This window comes from Engystomops pustulosus, chromosome 7 (assembly GCF_040894005.1).
Source record: "Engystomops pustulosus chromosome 7, aEngPut4.maternal, whole genome shotgun sequence".
NCBI lineage: Eukaryota > Metazoa > Chordata > Amphibia > Anura > Leptodactylidae > Engystomops > Engystomops pustulosus.
Window position 1 is genome coordinate 26,434,523 of NC_092417.1, and position 21,339 is coordinate 26,455,861.

Below are 21,339 nucleotides of genomic sequence, written 5' to 3' on the forward strand. Positions count from 1 at the left end.
TTTGCGATGGTCTCAGCATACCCTGCAATACAGTATGATCAAACCCTTATGATCAAAGCCTTATGATCAAACCCTCTAGGGTTCAAGTACACTGTGGTGTCCAAAAAATGGTAAAAAAAAATCAAAAACCCAAAAAGTTTAATTCAACTCTTCTTCCCGTAAAGAAATGAACAAATGAATTAAATCATAAACATGTTAGTTATCAATCCCCTATCTATTAACATAAAAATTATAATTTTGTGCTTAAAATAGCGCCATAATATTCGAATCACCACTTTTTGGCCCTTCTGAAACACTTAGAAATTTGAATACAAAGTGGCCTTCAGGTTATACATTCCCCAAAATTGTATCAATGAAAATGTCAGCTCATCTTACAAAAACTGACACCTCCAACAGCTCTGTAAACCAAAGGATGAAAAAAGTATAAGTGGCTGAATGGACAATACTTTTTTTTGGTATTAAAGGTTTTAATTTTTTCCCCTTAACAACATTTTGAACCTTCCTTACAAGACCCATTTTTGGGTGATACTGTATGTTTTGGGTTTATGTAGGAAAAAAACTGATATTTTAAACTCTCTATTTTTGAAATTCTAAGTTTTCTACTTTTCCGACACAATCCTAACAAAATAACTTGATAACTAACATTAATCAAATGAGGTTTTTTTTGTATTTCTTACTTGTGTATATATATATATGTATATATATATATATAATGGGGATGCTTAGGGTCCTTTCACTTTAAAAAAAAACTTTTCATTTATGGTTTTAAAACTTTTTTTCCCCCACAGGTTCACTTGAACAATTGATCCTCTGATTTATCTCACAGACTGCAATTTACATGTATTGTAGTGTGTTATGTAACTCGCTGAGAATGCTCCAACCAAGTTAGAGTTTGGTCATGCCCTGAGGCAGGGTCACATGTCTAAGACTGTCGGGCAGCCTACTGGCACTCATCGGAGCTACTGTAGGAGGATCGGATCTCCATAGTAAGCATGGTATCCCCATGGTGGATTCAGATTCATAGATTGGACAGGCACATTCCTCTTACATGCTCCATGACTGTGGCATGTAAGGCATAAACACCCACAATTGACAGTATCTCTGTTTGTGGATGTCAGCTGTAAAATACAGCTGACACCCCCTGCTTCTGGTACTGGATCGACTTGCCTATCTCCAGTTTCATAGTACATAGAATTATAATCATGATGCATCAAGTAAGATCATCATCTTTATTCCTCCTGCAGAACCTGAAAATAGTTGTTGAAACCACTCAACAGGAAGGTGGTTCCACACATCTTGTAGAACTAACCACAGATATATTTCTTTCTCTTTGTGTTTTCTCAGACAGGTTCAATATTGCTCAGGTTAAGGCAGTGATTCTAATTTTGGTAAATAACTTAACTGAAAAAGGTGAAAGCCATCGGAGCCCGGCAAGGTTCTGTATATACTAAGGAGAAAACATTCCAGCGCACCAGTTAAAAATAAAACAAATGAAAAGAAACAGTGAAATTAAGTTGATTTATTACTGGTGACCGGTTTTGGTTCCTCAAACACCAAAAAATTGTGGAAAAAACATTGACCTGGTCCATGTACTCGAAAGTTTATTTACAAAAAAAGGTCTAAAAGACCTCACTGAGACCCATTGGTCTGAATAATTCTAAAACATCCCTTTTATTAATTATTTTTAAACACACAAACAAAACTTCTTTATTATATAACTCATGAGAAGAGGTTTTTCAACACACAATTAAAAATTATGTAGTCTGTGGTGGGGTTGTTTTTATTTTACATCAAATGTGACGGCCAGCCTTTCAGCCGTGTATGATTGGGACTATGAGTGTAATCCTTTCAATATTAACAGTATCTGTTTTTTAAGCAGTAGATGTCACTGTTGCACAAAATTTGACCGATACATTTTTGCAACATTGTATAACTCGATTGTAGTTCTAGTATAAATTGCCTCCATATTTGCTATTATGTTTTTCGAATTCAGCAGTAAATCCTCACAATTACGTTGGCTATGCTGTCTAAATATATCCGCTGGAGCCCTTTACACTAAGATTCTTTGTCACTATCTCATAATATCCCCTTAATCAACACATTTACTGACTGTCACTTTTTTCAACTAACACTGACTACAGCGACCCCCCCCCCCCCCGACATGTTTCGCCACTCGTCCTTGTCGTCCTTGTATGACGTCCTCAGGGGTGCCGGGGCTAGCCGGTGTGTATGTTGAGCACTCATTGGTGCTTATTTACTAAGGGTCCCGCTGCCACATTTCCGTCGGGTTTTCCAACATTTTTGGGGACAGTTATTTAGCAGGGGATTGTGTCACACATGACCGGATTTTGGCGCAATTGCGCTGACTTTCATACAAATCGGGGGCGGACGAATTGCGGGATTTAACTTAAAAATGGTGTCGCAAGACATGCACTGACATAAACCGGGAGGAAGATGGTGAACTCCGGCGGACCTGAGCGGGGAAGCGACACATTCAGGAAATCGACCCGGCAGTGTGGATTAACTAAATTTGAAACACGTAATAGCACAACGAATACAGAGGTAATTTATAGTAGAGCTACAATTGAGTTATATAATGTTGCAAAAATGTATCAAACATAATTATGCAACAGCGACATCAACAGCAATACTGTTAATATTGAAAGTATTACACACTCATAGTCTCAATCATACACGGCTGAAAGGCTGGCCGTCACATACGACGTAAAATAAAAACAACCCCACAACAGACTACTTGATTTTCAATTGCGTGTTGAAAAACCTCTTCTCACAAGTTACATAATAAGATGTTTTATTTGTGTGTTTAAACATAATTAATACAAGTGATGTTTTAGAATTATTCTGACCAATGGGTCTCAGTGAGGTCTTTGAGACCTTTTTTGTAAATAAGGTTTTGGTTCCTATATGTAAAGCCTTCCCCATTTACTTATATACAGGTAATGCACACTACACAGTATTAATATATGAAATCTGAAATGCTTTTAATAGATTTTACTCACCCCTGTCTTGTCAGTCTATTTTCTGTCTTTTGATATTTTTTGATAGTAGTTTTATACTCCTCCTTTAGTTAAACTAAACTAAACCTAGCAAATCAAATATTTTATCCAAATATCAGGCTTCGAGCCCAAATAAATGGAGGCTTCATGCCATCAAGATAGAGCAAATATTAACAGGCACCTATAAAGCCTTTAGGAAAATTTTTTCTGAACTTTGTAATGTCAAATTAGGTCATAACATTTAGTCTGATCAGTGATGATTGGATCCAAACCAGTAATGTTCGGATCCATGTCAAACATTGTGGGTTTGTTCTTCTTGGACCTGGACATGAATCAGAAATTCAGGTTTAGGTTGGAGTTCAGCTCACCGGTGCCACATATGTGCTGACATTTTCCAGGCAGAACTGATCATGGGTGTTAAATAGTGGGGGGTGATTGGTGTTTTGTCCCCGACCCTAAACCTGAATTTAATTTTGAGGTTCATGTTCAGCCACTCATCACTATCTATCTATCTATCTATCTATCTATCTATCTATCTATCTATCTCCTATCTATCTATCTATCTATCTATCTATCTCATATCTATCTATCTATCTATCTATCTATCTATCTATCTATCTATCTATCTATTTCAATTGTGGTAAAGTCGTCCAGACGAAGAGAAGATGAGTATGGCTGGAGGTTGGGAGCCGATCCTCAAGGATTGTTCCCTTCGCACGATCAATTACCTTCTTGAGTACGAGTAAAAGCAGTTTGAAACAATTAGCGGTAAATTAGAAAAAGAGATTACTGACATCTAACATTTTGTTACGACTACAGGGTTTGCCGATTGGGAAATAAATCTACAAAGAAACATAGAATTTCTTCTAGACAGAACAAAGAGAAAAAAACATAAAAAGTATATAAGGGACTCCGGGGATTTTGAAACAAACCAAATTTCTAACTGGAAGAGATATAGATCAACAAATTTAAGATACAAAGACATATCTGAAATAGATGAATCAGTCAGATAGTGGGAGTGTTACTTACAATCAGAAAGGTGCGGTTAAGAGAAAAACCAACATGTATCAACAATCCAGATCTTACATTGCATCTTCCTCTTCTGGTTGTGTAACAACATCAGTGGCACAATCTCAACCTATACTGTCAACCAATCACCCCAATGCAAACTTAGCCAATCCTATTTTGATACACACTCCGATGACACCTGGATTGAATGTATGACTGGTAATCAAAGCCCATTGTATCATCCCTCTTTTAGGACTACAGGGCCCAATGTTTTGGGGCCAAATAAAATGATAACACATAAACCACTACCATTGGATGATGCTAGTGATGATATGACTATGCAGATTATCAATTTATCAAGTCTGGATCTTTCAGAGGCACAATTCACGTTATTCAAAAGGGGCCTTTCTTTCTCTCCAGTTTCTCCATTTAATGCATATAAGTGGATAAAAGATGTAAATCTATTAGCACACAAGTTGGCTTTGCATAAATGCCATCTCAAAAAAGAATCCGACTTTAAATATGAGAGATAGGGATAATACAGCTGAGGGTATTCTGGAGGAACTATTGTTAGAAAATGAGGGCATTACATTGCTACAGTTAGCCCCATTTATGACATTGAAACTTAAATCCTGTACTACACCATTGTTTGCACAGTATGCAGATTCTTTTTGTAGATATGGTCACTCAGGATATGAGAAAAATACATTCTTCAAAACATCAGATACATTCGAAACTCTCCAAAGGGGAGATAGTGGCGTTAGACGAGTTACAAAAAAATATACAGACCATTATAAAACCGTCTGATATAGGCGCCAACATTGTAATCATGAATTGAGACGATTATAAGAACATGGTCATAAGATTACTTAAAGGAAACCTACCACTTGTAGTGGCAGGTTTCTGATGGAAATACCAGGCACCAGCTCAGGGTGAGCTGGTGCCTGAGCTTATTTTTGTTAGTGTTTTAAACTGCGGTATCGCGGTTTAAAACACTTTTTAAACTTTATAGCCGGCGCAGGGAGGTACGCGCTCGGCGCTTACCATGCGCGCGGCTCTCCTTCACTCCTTCACTTATGCTAACCTTTTTCTAGGGTGGTGGGAAGCACAACATGTATTCACCAACACTAACAACCATTACACTAGGCTCCTTCTGGGGAAGATGCATCGGCAATGTATTAATCTTCTGGGAGGGGGTTGCCTCTTTGTTTGAGGAGTTTGCAGCCCACTTGAATCGTAATGAGGTAGGCATGACATTTATGCATGAAATCCACCCTCAAAGTCTCAATTTCTTAGACCTTACTATCTCACTGGACTCTGCTGGTCTTGTCAACATTGGAATTTATAGGAAGCCCACAGCAACAAATAGTTTGCTTCATTGGATTACATGGCATTCAATACCATTAAAGAAGAGTATACCCATTGGCCAGTCTCTTAGGGCCAGACAAAACTGTTCTGCTGAGGGACCATTTCAAAAGGAATGTGATAATTTGTACTTGCAGTTCCGAAGGCGTGGTTATCCCAAAAAGCTGTAACAAAATGCTTATCCTAGAGCCATACATACCCCACGGGAGAGCTTATTGGGCAACACTTACCCCAAAAAAAGATCTAATAAAACAATTCCCTGCGTATGTATTATGGATACGCCTCTGAGGTTACACGCATATTAAAGAACAACACTGGGAAATCGGAACCAAAACTCATTCAAGTACTCACAAAAAGACCCAGTTTTACTTATGGAATCAGTAAAAATCGATGTAATTACCTAGTAAAAGCTATTTACCTCCTGAGGATCTGGATGTCAGGGGGTCCTACCTTGAGGTAATTGTCCCCAGGTACCCATCACCAGAACTTTTGTGAACCCAACGGATGATCGCGAGTACACAATTAAACAGTTTATAAACTGTTAAAGTACAAACATTGTGTATATAGCACCATCCCGTGTCCCAAACTGTACGTCGGGAAGACTATTCAACAATTTAGACGTGGAATTTCACAACATTCGTGCTCGATTAGGAATAATGCAGATGTCCCTATCACAAGGCATATTTAGAACATCATCACAGTGATTTGAATCTTATTCGATTCTGGAGTCTCTGCAGAGTTAAAATGGGTCCAAGGGGAGGCGATTTGGATCGAAAACTGCTTCAAGTTGAAGCTAAGTGGATTTATCAATTGGATTCCAAATTACCAAAAGGATTAAATGAAGGGTTTTCCTATTCTGCATTCCTCTGAATGTGTATTGTGTGTTGGTTATTTCTAATATATTCTCAACAGCAAATGAATATAACTCCGTTTCGGAAGCATAAGCAGTAGGTATTTATTTATCTGAATTAAGCATAAATAAAACTAATCCCATAGTTTGCATCAATGGGACCTGCAAGCACGAGACTATAGTGGGATATGATGAGGGTAAATTTGTATCTCTCATACTCACACTCGGGTGATGGAGTAAATTGTCACTATTAAATGTGTCTCCGTAAGGATATAACCCAGTATAATTCAGCATCAATACTCAGTGGGGGTCATTTACTAAGGGCCCGATTCGCGTTTTCCCGACGTGTTACCCGAATATTTCCGATTTGCGGCGATTTTCCCTGAATTGCCCCGGGATTTTGGCGCACGTGATCTGATTGTGGCGCATCGGCGCTGGCATGCATGTGACGGAAATCGGGGGGCGTGGCCGAACGAAAATCCATTTGGAATAATAAATTGACTCTTTACTAAGGTCGGCCCATAATCAGCATAACCTAATGTATATATATTCTTACCTAGTCAGATCACGCATGCGCAAAAATACTACCATAAGCGATATTAGTGATTCCGTTCTGAAGAATGATTTTATTAACAGTTTGTGCATGCGTGAAATTACGGGTGCGACAAAGTTGAATCATCACCAGAATTGGTGGAGCGATTCATCGCAATGATGAGACTCTGGCTAATATTCCAATGGCTTCCCAGTCGCACGGATGATGCGATACTTGTGTCCACTCAGATACGTGCTTCCGAGTGACGTGACAGCTCGGGGCTTGCTCGGTTTGGAAGTTCGGCAATTGGCAATTCGGGTAAGAGTGATTGCTAAATGGACTAGGTGGCTTGACAAATAGGAATAGAGTCTTCACATTAATATGTCATTTCAGGATGACCTGGAAGTGTTTTGACCATTTACCATCGATAGCCATTGGTGAACACACTTTTCAATGATACGTTGCTAGACAACAGAAATGTAATCTAATTTTGATTGGCCAAAGTAAAAATTTAGTGGGTATAGTTCCCGCCCGTAAATTATTTATACTTACCTTTGCTCCTCCTACGAATTAGTAGCCCCTATTCCCTGATGATGCCAGTGCTCCGGTAAAACATGTCAGGGGTGGGGGGCTTATGTGTGTATTTTAAGGTTCTTGTTTGTGGTTATGCTTTATTATAGTGTCAATACATACATATAATTACTGTAAACCATATGATGGGAAGAAAGGGAAAAACAAGTGGCCCCTGATGGAAAAAAGGAGGCAACCATGGAGTACATAAGCCTCCCTCAGTTAAGCCCAGAGACTTACAAATATGTAATAGCTCAAAATCAGAGTCTTATCAAAAGGAATATATGTATAGATAAATAACGCAAACGGGGGTGAAGATATCCATTATTTAGTATGTATGGAATGGAATTACCCATGAAATAGTGGAATTTTTTCTACATTTACAATAGGTAGAGTACATTTGAGGCGACATCCCCTCTCAGCCTTCATGTAAGATATATTTTCTGTGATAGTTATGCAACTTTGTAATTGCCAAATGTAATTTATGTCCTATCCATATTTTATTAGAATCCTGTAATGCTATTGTTACTATGCAACTGCACCGGAATGTTACGGGTCAGGGGGGAGGGTGTTTGTGTCTGAGGGTGGGAGGGGGAATTGGGGTTTTGTGGTTCTGTATAAAATGTAAAATCAATAATAAAGATTTGATTTAAAAAAGGATAACATTAAAATTTTAGCTATAATGGATAGAACATAACAAAGACAAATATAGATATCGATGATAACATGTCACTTTTATTATATTTGATGCACTTTAATATCTTGAAGTCATGAGGTGCAGGTCACATAAAAATTTCTTTTCATGTATCTACAACAAGAAAGAGACAAATTAAGTCAGTTTTTGACTTAATATTTTTTCTGTACATTTTTTCAGTGATTTTACTAATTATATATTATGAACGTAGTGTAGATATAGAGAGTGCAGAGGTAACAGTATCACCCACGCCCTGCTTTTAGAGAGAACCCAAAGATTCCTTAATAATTTTGAGATTATTAATCATACATGATAGCAGTACGGCACATGGAATAATTAATATAGCTAATTTACTGTAGACAAGTTGGGATATAAGTTGAGGTCCATTAGTGAGATCACCCCCCCCCCCCACAAACACACACCCACCCCATTAATTGCTAAGAAGGAACACTGCACACAGAGAAGCAGTTCTTTATCGTATCATGCATGTTAAGTACAGGGTCGGAGGAGAACTTGACGTGTTATAGTCATCATATGGGGCACCATTTAGGGAGGGGCATATATCACTGTTAAAAAAGAAGGGGCTGGCTGAGGAGTATCAGCTATGAATGCCATACAGTATGTGTATCATATATAGAAGCCAGTAGACTGTACATTCACATAGCAGTGCCCAAGGGAACTTACTTTGCAAAGTGCACAAATGTAGAGGGAATGTGGTGAAGTTTAATGGTATGTAGGTATTACAGATAAGAATTTTAGATATTGCCAAGTAACTTTGGTGCAATGGAATCTAATGTATCAGGCTACTTCAGGAAGTACGGTTTAAGGTCATTCCTTTTACTCCAAGACATAAGAAGTCAAAGATCTAAACTGAGTTATAATTTCCTTATACAAAGCACAAGTTTAGGGATTTGTTTAGCGAACATAGCATTGCAATTTTTTCAGCTGAAGAATTGATGGCACAATGACCCTACTGATGTCATCTTCTAGATCAATGGTTCCCGACTTATGAGAGGAGGGGCAAGTACTGTAACTACAATAGGTATTCTTACTCACCTACATTCTACACTTTATCCATCTTAGTGGCCTCCTAATAGTTTATTGCCCCTACTGTTACACCACAGGCTGAATAATGCCCCCTTTTCTGTAGTTCCTCCTTATAATTTCCACGGTTTTGAAATGCCCTCTTTTCTCTCTCACACTACTGTCTACTCCTGTCTTCTATCTACCCCTGTTGTCTACTCTGCTGAGGTTGTGCTCAACACTAATTGTGTTGTTACATTGTACCTGTCAGTCTCTGTGGGCAGGTGGGCAGGATAATGAAGACTTAAAGTGCACCATAGAGAGCCAGCAGTTATAATACAATTGCTCTATTATCATGGATAGTGGTACAAAGATCTGCAAGCTATATTTAGTGTTTTTAGGCCACAGTGTAGGCCATCCTCAATCTCTTTAATTGGTGATGGTCACTTAGTCCTCTCGTCATTTCAACAGTTTAATGGTTGGGAAGCTATGTTTTAGAGGATGTGTCAGAAGATGGATTACCCACATGTAATTTTCTAAATTAAAATTTTATTTTACTCAACCCACCAGCTTCACCATTTTAGGGTAAAAGAAATTCCAGAATTGACAATATTGGCTGTTCCAATTTTGCTGAACATCAATGCCGTCCACCTTCAGAATTGCATATTTTTGTTCTTCATCTGAATATTGAGGCCATTTAAAATCATCATCGCTTGGATTTCTACAGGGTGTATAAAAAGTAGCTTATGATTAGAAATGGTTCATATAGTTCTGGAAATATAGCATAGTAAAAATGTCAACATCTTGAAATAATCTGTCTAGATTCTAGATTACTGTAAACAGTGACTTGCCACGCAGGGTGTCTACCGGGCTGGATGACCTTTCCGGTTCTGCATTACCAATCCAACCGCTTGACTTAATTTGCTTCAGCTTTGTGCTGATGGAAACTTCAAGCAACCAATAATTTCAAAAGTGAAAACTTTTGAAGATGGTGTCCCAAAAAATCAATAAAAGTGTTTTTCATGTTTTTTGAAGAAAAAAAAAACCGTCTAGACAACCATTATCTTTCCTCACTGGGGTCCAGTTTCTCAATAATTGTGGAAAAAGGGGGTAATCATGAATCATTTTACTCCCAGTAGACCTACTACTGTGTGGGCATGTCCTGATCGGACCTCAGGGCTGCCATGGGAATGATCGGAGGGGCCGATCTAGGGTTGAGCCGGCATCAGCTCTGTGTCTGATATATTGGACGCTGAGCACCAAGTCACTGCGTTCAGCATCCTATATATCGAATGAAGAGTGTGAACCAGTTGATAGTATTTTTATGAAAATATATTTAGTTTTAGGGGGTTAATTTTACTGACTATTGAAAGTACAATTTGTTATGCAAAAAGTAAACCCTGATGTGGTGTTGTAAAAACAAACATCTCGCCAGTTCGAAACATCTCCCCCAGTACTTTTTGGAGAGTTAGATGACTCTAATGTACAATAGGGTCAACAGTAGATCTTAAAACTGTGACATACATAATGCACATACAGTTAACAACTTCCATAACATTATTTATAATAAAGAGCTTACCCATTTCTGGCAAAGTTGGCCCAGATTTTCATAAATCGTCTGCTAAATACTTGTTCTTGAATGGAGAATTTGTAAGGAGATATGACTGGGTGTCCAAATAACATTATCACTTCTGCACCGTGTGTCACACCCATCCACTTCGGAAGAGTTTCTGTTGATGGACGATGATCATATTCATAGACAAATAGGTTGTTTTTAGCCTTCACAACAAAATTTGCAAAATACTTGGCAGGACATGTAAAAAAATTGTCTTTCAGTATTTTTTCCAAGGCTTTACGGGTTTTCTTTGTGTTTTTTACATCATCCCAGTCTTTATACAATAAGATCATGGATTCTACAGAGAGATCATCTTTTGATGGGAAGAAGAGTTGTAAAACTGCTTTAAGTTCTTCTGTTGTGATTAAACTTTGATTTTTTACCCGAGTTTCTGGAGCACCCATCAATATAAAAGGGTTACCATCATCTTTGGTCACTCCTAGTAAAATATCAACATTCATGTTTGAATGTTTTACTAGATTTTGAGGAATATCGGTTAGAAAGTCATCATCCAAAACTGGAACAAAAGCAGTCAGGGAATACTCAGACAAACCTAAATTTAGAGTGTTGGTTAACTTCTTGACATCAACATTTTGCATGCAGGTTATAGCGGCATCTTCATCTTCTGTAGGACAGTCAACAGACTTGGCTAACTTGAAGGATAATTTCTTTGACGATTCATGGGATCGAATAGCCCAGTCTGCTGTAGGTGATCCACTTTGCATAATGGCTCTTTTGAAATAAGGACGGCTCCCAGGACTGATCACATGATATCCCACTGAAACACCTCCAGCACTTTGCCCAAAGATTGTTACACTCTCCGGATTTCCACCAAAAGCTGCTATATTTTCATGAACCCATTGAAGAGCCAGTCTTTGGTCAAACAGACCTGCATTTCCTGGAGCTTTTGCATTTCCTGGGAAAGCTAAGAAACCCAGCGCCCCCACTCTGTAGTTCATTGACACTACAATCACTTTCTCAGAGGCTGCCAGCACTCTTCCGTCATATGCGTGTAAAGCTGAGGAACCAGAAGAAAATCCTCCTCCATAAATGTAAACCATAACTGATGCAGGTTTAGAATTGGATTCTGGGACCCAAACATTTAGATTAAGACAGTCTTCATTGACATTCCACATATCAGGGCCAGGCACATCAGAGAAACCATCGTCCTCTTTTCTATTGTGATAGCAAGAGTTTCCATAACTGGTGGCTTGGTAAATGCCCTCCCATGGTGCCCTTGGTTCTGGTTTTTGGAACCTTTTTTCCCCAGTTGGTGTCTCTCCATATGGAATCCCCAGGTAGGCTGTGACAGTGTGAGATATCACTGACTTCTTTATTCCACTTACTTTCCCTTGCTTTGTCTCTACAATTGTGTCATCTTCTGCCGCAACACATACAGCAAACATAGTCAGTATCACCAAGCAGATTATGTTGCTGTAAGACCACATATTTTAATCTTTTATATCTGCAATTATAGAAACATAATATTTCAATAATAAGGTACACAGCTAAGGATGAAAAAAGGCATAAAAAAAAAGTCAAAGTAAGGCTACATTCACACGGCTGTATGATTTCTCCAGTCCTGTATTTACGGGCCGTATGAGCCCGTATATTTGTGACGTTTTTCATCCGTATGCAGCACGTATACGGATGAAATACGGGAGAAAATAGGACATGCTCTATATTTTTATACGGCCAGTATACGGTACGTACACTCCAGTGTCAAAAACGGCAATATAAATGGTTGGACGTATTGTCCATTGAAATGAATGTGGCCGTATGTAACCCGTAAAAAAACGGTACCTATACGGCCGTGTGAATGTAGCCTAACTCCAACGTAACTTTCTCTTACATACAAAATGGAGTAAAAAACGGAAAAAAACAGGAGAAAGAAGCTAGTGATAGTGATACAGTGAACAGTGATAAAAATAAAAGTCTAGGTAATGCGTTTCGGTTATAAAAACCTTCTTCAGACCAAAATAGACAGATAATACAACCGGCAGATAACTGTCCAGCTAGGTGGCTGTAGTGTGCTACCTGGAGGATAGAAAGAATGGGCCGCCAGCTGTCTGCCCGAGGGAAGAAGCCCTCCTGTTCATAGATGACATCAACGATAACCAATGGGGCCTTCAATTCACATCAAGCATTGTTAAAAATGATGCAGAATCTCTTGATGTTGTAGTCTTTCATACTGAGGAGGAAATACGCATGCATACTTTCTTTAAGTCTGTAGACAGTAATAGTTATCTCAATTTTTCCAGTAATCACTACAAAAAGTGGAAAACGAATATCCCATATGGACAATTTAAGAGGATTTTAATACACAGAGCCAGGTACTTATAAATAGATTCCTAGCTAAGGCTATATTCACACTGCCGTTGCCCGCCCGTACCGTACCGTAGCGGGCAACGGCAGTGTACGGGGAGAGGAGGAGGAGGTGAGCGCAGCTCACCCCCGCCCCTCTCCATAGCAACCTATGGCGCACGGCCCCGTATTACGGGAAAAGATAGGACAGGTCCTATCTTTTTCCCGGGTACGGAACGGTACGGTGCCGCACGTGTGCTGCACCGTACCGCTCCCGTAGGGTGCCGTGCGCCCATAGGAGTGTATGGGGGACGTATATCGGCCATATATACGTCGGCCGTATATACGTCCCCCATACGTTCGTGTGAATGTAGCCTAAAGGCTACCCCCCTCCCCTAATATCCACTGCACTACTCAGAGCAGGACAGCTCAGCCAGAGCGCGTGCATCAAACCAGCTGGGCACACCACCACAGATGCTCATAATGAGGCCAGTTTCATTACTACCTTTTCCAATAATGCTAGTCAGATCAAGGATATACTGAGGAAACATTGGAATGTTCTTTTACACGGTCCTTTTCTTAAAGACTCCATCGCACACAACCCCAAAATAACTTTTAAAAGACCTCGTACACTGAAGAATATGTTGGCCCCTAGCCGTCCACGCATGAATCAAAAGGTTACACCTTCCCCAGTTTCTTCTTTTTTTCCTCGTATACTGGGTAGTTACAAGTGCGGGCGCAACAAATGTAAATGTTGTGAAACCATTTGTCACCGATCTCCCAGTTTTTGCTCTAATGTAACCGGCGAGAGTTTTTCCATTAATAGTTTCCTCAACTGCAGCTCAGACTATGTGATTTATTTGCTCGAATGTACATGCAAATTTCAATATATAGGTCGTACGATACAGCCACTCAGAGAGCTCCTAAACAAACACTGATCAAATATCACCAATGGTTTCCTGCTGCATAGTGTGTCGCGACATGCTGCAGTTCATCACAACCGCAATTACAAAGAGTTTAACATCTAACCAATCGAACTCATCACTAGCTCCACACCACAATGTCACAACCAACTCAAACAGCGGGAAATGTTTTGGATCTACAAGCTTCAAACCCCGGTACCAGCAGGTCTCAATGAAAATGTTGTTTAAGTTGTATTTAAGTTGTATCCACACTTTCATTTACTCCATATGCTCAAAGTATACTCTCTCGTATTAACTCTGTGAATATATATATTTAAACCATGTACCATATGAATGTATGTTGAAATATATATATATATATATATATATATATATATATATATATAATTTTTTTTTTTTTTATTATTTTTTTTTTTTTCTTTTAAGGTATTTTTTAAGAGGAGTACACTGGGTGGGTAACGTCCACCTCATCCACCTAGTGGAGCTTAAGAGAAAGTACAAATGGCGGAAGTATAAATATTAAAATATAACTTTTATTTGTAATATTAAATAGATAAAATAAATAGGGCAAAGATTGTTTAGGCAAATGGCCAATGGTCAGAAGACCTGAGAGGCACACCGCCAGCTGTGCGTTGAGGAGAGGATGCCGGAGCGTCTGCCGTATTAGCAGAGATGGTTGACGTGTTGCTCCGCGGTGTGTAGTCACTGAACAGAGTGTACATCCTGGGCTAAACAGAAGGAGCCAATGTGGAATCTTCTTTCAGGTAGGTGGTCACAATTACTCAGATATATAATAATTAAGAGATTACAGAGATATATACACAGTGTGGAGATATCCAGGGATAAAGAGACGCACTCGTTGGGATCTGGAGTGCAGGGGGTCCCTATTAGGCCCTGACAGGGGCTAAGAGAGGGTGTCCCTGGATAGTCCTAAACTCGGGGCAGCAGCCCTAAATGGCTGCTGTCCCGACTAGAACCTTCCGCTGTCCTCGGCCTACTAACCCTAGATAGGGCGGGGAGCGAGGAGGGGGGGATGTTTTTATATTTGGGCTGCCGGTGTGCCTCTCAGGTCTTCTGACCATTGTCCTTTTGCCTAAACAATCTTTGCCCTATTCATTTTATCTATTTAATATTACAAATAAAAGTTATATTTTAATATTTATACATCCGCCATTTGTACTTTCTCTTAAGGTATTTTTTAAGGAATATTTTGTTTATAGCCTTTTATGGTGTATATTCCGTGATATATTTATTAATTTTACTTCCATTTAGTAAGTTATTTATTTTCTCACATCTTTACACATATCCTTTACCTTTAATCTAATTATTTTACTAATTGTGTGTATCCTAATTGTATCCCTGCATGTGTCCTAATCATCATAATAAAGAAGGGATATTGAAAAAAAAGAAATAAATTTAAAAAAAAAGAAAAAAAAAATTCTCCTCATATAAGGCAGAGGGCAGACAGCTGGCGGCCCATTCTTTCTATCCTCCAGGTAGCACACTACAGCCACCTAGCTGGACCGTTATCTGCCGGTTGTATTATCTGTCTATTTTGGTCTGAAGAAGGTTTTTATAACCGAAACGCGTTACCTAGACTTTTATTTTTATCACTGTTTGTTGTTTTATATAATAAAAGATTTTCAATACAGATTATTTCCAGATATTTATCACTATTGTAGATACGATTTGGCCTATAAGCGCCCCACGATAGTTTCTTCCGTTTTTTACTCCACTGTCTACACTGGCCTCTATTCGAGGTCCGGTATTTCTGAGCTGTGGGAGCTGCTTAGAACAAACCGTCCATCTACTCCTGCTATTGGCTTCAATTAGCCATACGATCCGGAACCCTTCCCCAGGGTGGGCTACAAACTGCACTGTAACAAGGTGCTTTCAGGTGAGCAGTACTCTCTTCTCTCACCAACCATTGATCACAACAGTATTGCACGTGGCGCCGTCCTCTCTTGTTGTTTTTTCGTTCTGTTTACATCTTACATACAAAAATTTGCATATATATATTTCCTTTACAGTCAACTTCTAATGAGCTGAAATTAGTAACTTTTTGCCTGAGATGAAACACTTTTATATGCTGACTTCAGATGTGTCTTTTTTGGACGACTCATTAGTGGATTAGTGTCATTTTAAAAATGAGAATTGCATCTTTCAGATAGCACTAGGCTTGTGGTATATAGGGCTGCCTGTATATACAAGACTTTTTTTTGCATCACTAATGTTCACTTTGCACCAGATAATCCAGTAGTGGTGCACAATCTTATTAAATGTGGCTTCATGCCATTGCAGACGAATTGTGGTGTAGCTTAGTAGCTTAGCCTGAGCCCACAGCTGCTGGGGGGCCAATATTAGACTTTTCATAAGGAATTCAAGGGGGTTAGAGGAAATATCCAATGAATCAATAGAGATGAGGGGGCTGTATATAAAATTACCATTAAGGGGCTGTATATAATATAACCATGATGGGGCTGAATATAATATAACCATGATCGGGCTATATATAATTTAAACATGAGGGGGCTGTATATAATATAACCGTGAGGGGGCAATATATAATATAACCATGAGGGGGTTGTATATAAAATAACCATCAGGGGGCTATATATAATATAACCATGAGGGGTCTGTATATGATATAACCATGAGGGGCTGTATATAATATAACCATGAGGGGCTGTATATAATTGTCATGGGTGACCCCGCGATCCATGTTTCGGTTCCCGGTCTGCTTTCTCCCCATGGGTGCACCCGTGCTCCGCTTTGTGCCTGCCGCTGCCCCGCTCCTCCAACTTGATACTTACATGTCCCGGCTCCTGGCTCTGGCCCGTCCTGCTGTCTAACAAGCTTGTGCGCTGCTAGGGCGCACGCAAGAGACTCTCCAGGAATTTAAAAAGCCAGCGTCCTCCTTATTGGCGCTAGTATCCTGGCTCTGCTATATAGCCTAGGGACTCCCAGCATTCCCTGCTGGATCTTCATGTCCTGTTACTGAAGAGAAAGCCCTCCATGTTCCCGAGCGTTTCCAGACGCCTCGGTGTATTCTGTAATTCCTGTGTTACGTGGTTTTCCCGTGTTCCGCGGTGTTCCCATGTTCCTGTGTCTTGTGGCGGTCCTGGTGTCCTGTGGTGATCCGGTTATCCTGTGGCGGTCCTGTTGTTCTGTGGCGGTCCTGGTGTCCTGTGGCGGTCCTGGTGTCCTGTGCCTTCCGAGGTCCTGCCAGCCATCCGAGGTCCTGCCAGCCATCCGAGGTCCTGCCTTCCCGTGGTCCTGCCTTCCCGTGGTCCCCGTGTCCCTACCTTGGCTGCCGCCGCAGGCCTAATCGCACCCGCGGAGCGACCTGGTGACTCCCCGCCGCAGCAAGACCATCCTGCTTTGCGGCGGGCTCTGGCGAAGACCAGGAGTTCACTTAGACTCTGCTCCCGGGTTGCAGCTAGTATTGTTATCTCCCGCGATGGTCCAGGGAGTCCACTGACTATTCCCATAGACTGTGCAATAATATAACCATGAAGGGGCTGTATATAATATAACCATGAGGGAGCTGTATATAAAATAACCATTAGGGGGCTGTATATAATATAACCATGAGGGGCTGTATATAGAATAACCATGATGGGGCTGTATATAATATAACCATGAGAGGGCTGTATATAAAATAACCATGTCGGGGCTGTATATAAAATAACCATGATGGGGTTGTATATAATATAACCATAAGGGGGGTCTGTATTTAATATAACCACGATGGGGCTGTATATAATATAACCATGAGGGGACTTATATAAAATAACCATGAGGGGGATGTATATAATATAACCATGAGGGGGCTGTATATAATATAACCATTAGGGGGCTGTTTATAATATAACCATTAGGGGGCTGTATATAATATAACCAGGAGGGGGCTGTATATAATATAACCATGAGGGGCTGTATATAATATAACCTTGAGAGGGCTGTATATAATATAACCATGAGGTGCTGTATATAATATAACCATGAGGGACTGTATATAATATAACCATGAGGGGCTGTATATAATATAACCATGAGGGGGCTGTATATAATATAACCATGATGGGCTGTATATAATATAACCATGAGGGGGCTGTATATAATATAACCATGAGGAGGCTGTATATAATATAACCATGAGGGGGCTGTATATAATATAACCATTAGGGGGCTGTATATAATATAACCAGGAGGGCTGTATATAATATAACCATGAGGGGCTGTATATAATATAACCATGATTGGAGCTGCATATACTATAACCCTGAGAGGGCTGTATATAAAATAACCATGTGGGGGCTGTTTGTGGATGATAAACTTGGGAATATTTTAGGGAACACAAGATTGTTTTAATTTCAAAATTTTTAATGCTGTCATGTGAGTTGAATGCAAAGCGGCAACTAAGGCTCTGTCCCCCAGGGGCCTACTAATACCTGGAGACAACCCTTATAATACTAAATAGGTTGCAAGCTATGAATAAGTACTATTTTAGGCAGAGTTTTTAAAGGTATTGGACCGCAACAAAAGTGGCACAAACATTTCATGAATACATGTGCAAGCTCAATCACACGTTTTCCGGGTCACACTCAGATAAAAAACTGGAACAGACACAATAATATATTTGGGCCAAAGAATGCAATTGGATCTTTATCTACAGCTCTCCTTTCCATGCCTTCTCCTCCTTCACAAAGATCTAGCTATGCAAAAGATCAAGATAATACATAAACATAAAACATTAGAGCTAATTTTCTTTTATAGTCAAGCAGGCAAGTCATATTGCTCATATTTCACACTACTTAGAAATTATATATATATATATATATATATATATACATATATATATATATATATATAAATATATATTCATATATATATATTTATATACAGGGTATAACAAAAAGGGCGGAAAAAAATCTTGCAAAATACACGTCTGATCGAAAATGCGATTTAGGTTCTGGTTGTGAATATTCACTTTGCACTTTGTTAATTTAAATGGGTGCTATAGGAGCTCGGGTAGATTCCATCTAAATAAGATATCAAAAAATGTACAATTTAAAAATAATAAATAAATTAAAAAAAAGCAGAATGATGTGGATTTATTTCTGAAGCCTTTCTCACCCACATAAATAAATATAGTATACAGTATAGCAATATATACATGTGAATTAAAATTGTTTTTACTCACCCCTGTCTTGTCAGTCTATATTCTGTCATTTGATTGTATTTGTACTTTTTTTTACTCCTCCTTTTTTAAAATAAACTTAGCAAATCATTTTTGGATAAACATCAGACTTCAAGCCAAAATAAATGGAAGCTTTAAGCCATCAAGATAGAACAAATATTAACAAACATCTGTTAAACCATCGGGAAGAATTTACCTGGACTTTGTAATGTCAAATAATGTCATTATATATATATATATATAGATATATATACTTCTCAATATCAGCAAAAAGTAATTTTTTTACTAATTCAATTAAAAAAAATTAAGTTCATGTATTATATAGAGTCATTACACAAAGAGTGTACTTTTTTAAATGTTTATTCATGTTAATGTTGACTATTATGGATACACCCAATGGAAACCCAAGTCTTTGGGGCAGATTTATTTACCCAGTCCTGTAGCGATCCCGCGGTGCGTTGTCCGACGAGGATTCGGGTCTGCTGCGATCCACTAAGGTTGTGCATCCAATTTCCTGCATGTGTTGCTTCCACGCTGAAATCCACTGGAGTTCACCTTCTTCCTGGTGCATGTGTGTGCTTGATCTTGCGACACAATTTTGTTTTTAAATTCACTGGTTTGTCCGAATCCGTCGGGTTATCCAACAGCACGCCCCCCCCCCCATTTCTGTCACATGCTGATATTCTATTTTATTGAGAAGCAGCTCAATACATACATATTATAAATATATATATATATTTATACATACATACACACAAAAAAGATTTCTTTAGCGGCACTGCTATAGTAATGAAAGCTGGGTGCACGCTGCAACCGGACAGCCACGTCCTGCCAATTATAGAAAAACAAAAAGCGTACGGCACTCCAAAGTGGTGGAATAATTCAAGTGGCGTTTATTCCCAAGCTGCTACGTTTCGGCTTCATCCGAAGCCTTTCTCAAGCAATTGTCTAAGTGCATACAGCAAGTTTATATAGGAAGTGGACAATACATGAAAGGTGGATCCAAGTGCCATATTATACATAGTGTTCAATAAAATAATCAATAGTATATGCATGGCAGGATACATCAACATACAGAGGATGCATCTATAAAGTGCAGTTACGTTAATACTTTTACAGTGAAGCCATAGAATTCAATGTGCACGTGTAAAACAATAACATACTTCACATCGCGATCCTGTTCAAGTCATATGTATAGCAGCGTCTTCCAAATCGGTCTGCGCATGCTCGGATAACATCCCTGGTAAATTTATCCAATCCTGACAAAGTTACATGGAGCGATACCGCCCCTAAGCAAGTCACCACCTATTCCCTATTCCCACCGCCTAACCTGTGCATGGAGGGACTGCCGTCCGCGTCACACCCGGCCCGTCATGTGGTCACTCACGTGACCACTGATGTCATGGACATGTGACTAGGCTCCGGACATGCACAGTCACCATCCAACAACACGGGCGCCATATTGTTTGAGGGCAAGAAGAAGCTAATGTAAGGTAAGTCTACCAGGCATAGAAGCACCAAGATTCGCTCAGAACAATCTCCGAGACCCATTATGTGTGCTATGGCTGCCATTGGGACACACCTAAATAAATGTATTTATAAAAATGAGTAACATAATACCTGGAGTGTTACGATGCATGTTAAGCACACCAATGAAGATCCTTAAATATATGGAAAAATCGACAGAAAACATAAAAGTTTAATTAATAAAGTTAAAGAACAGGATCGCCTTTGTGTTTCTCAATTTCAGCAGTGTTTTTCTTTCTAAAAGAGAGTAAAAAGACAATATATTAATGTTCGATATATTTTTTAAAAAATTTTTTCAAAAAAATGCACAAATCATACACAGTGAATCTGTTACACGGTTGGCAATCTGGAAGGTGTATATCACTACCTGACACCTGTTAATGAAAAGTCCACATTCAATCCATTGGGTTTTAAAGTTTATGGATCCATTCAAGCTCCCTACGTCTTAGAATGGCCTATCTGTCACCCCCTCGTCTCATTGGTGGGATGTGATCTAGTAAGCAAAATCTCAATTTTCCCTCAGTGTGCTTGGCTTCCAAGAAATGTCTAGAGACCGGTAGGTCCTTTCTTTTGCTGCGGATAGTGTACCTGTGGTGATTTATTCTGGTTTTAAAGTCCCATGTAGTTTCTCCTACATACAGTAGCTTACAGGGACAAGAAAGTACATAGATTACGAAAGTACTATCACATTTAAGAAAATGGTTAATT

General features: G+C 39.2%; 2 protein-coding genes across 2 annotated transcripts in view; both read right to left on the reverse strand.

The window, feature by feature from the left end:
• LOC140069452 (cholinesterase-like) overlaps window positions 1-21,339 on the reverse strand; it is a 269,951-nt gene that overhangs the window by 214,504 nt on the left and 34,108 nt on the right. The window lies entirely within an intron of this gene.
• LOC140068716 (cholinesterase-like) lies at window positions 8,030-19,236 on the reverse strand. The gene is made up of 4 exons (XM_072114112.1): window positions 19,108-19,236; window positions 10,639-12,139; window positions 9,627-9,780; window positions 8,030-8,150 (listed from the first exon to the last, which is right to left on the reverse strand). Exons 2-4 carry the CDS (start codon window positions 12,120-12,122, stop codon window positions 8,097-8,099), a joined length of 1,692 nt encoding a protein of 563 aa, XP_071970213.1. The 5' UTR covers window positions 12,123-12,139; window positions 19,108-19,236; the 3' UTR covers window positions 8,030-8,096.

Bases quoted from the DNA above. Each gene is read 5' to 3' on its own strand.
- LOC140068716 (XM_072114112.1), bottom strand. From the start codon at position 12,122: ATGTGGTCTTACAGCAACATAATCTGCTTGGTGATACTGACTATGTTT. The intron at 9,781-10,638 runs GTAAGCTCTTTA...TACACCCTGTAG, and splicing joins GCCAACTTTGCCAGAAATGG to AAATCCAAGCGATGATGATT. The intron at 8,151-9,626 runs GTGGGTTGAGTA...TTCTTGTTGTAG, and splicing joins ACCCTAAAATGGTGAAGCTG to ATACATGAAAAGAAATTTTT.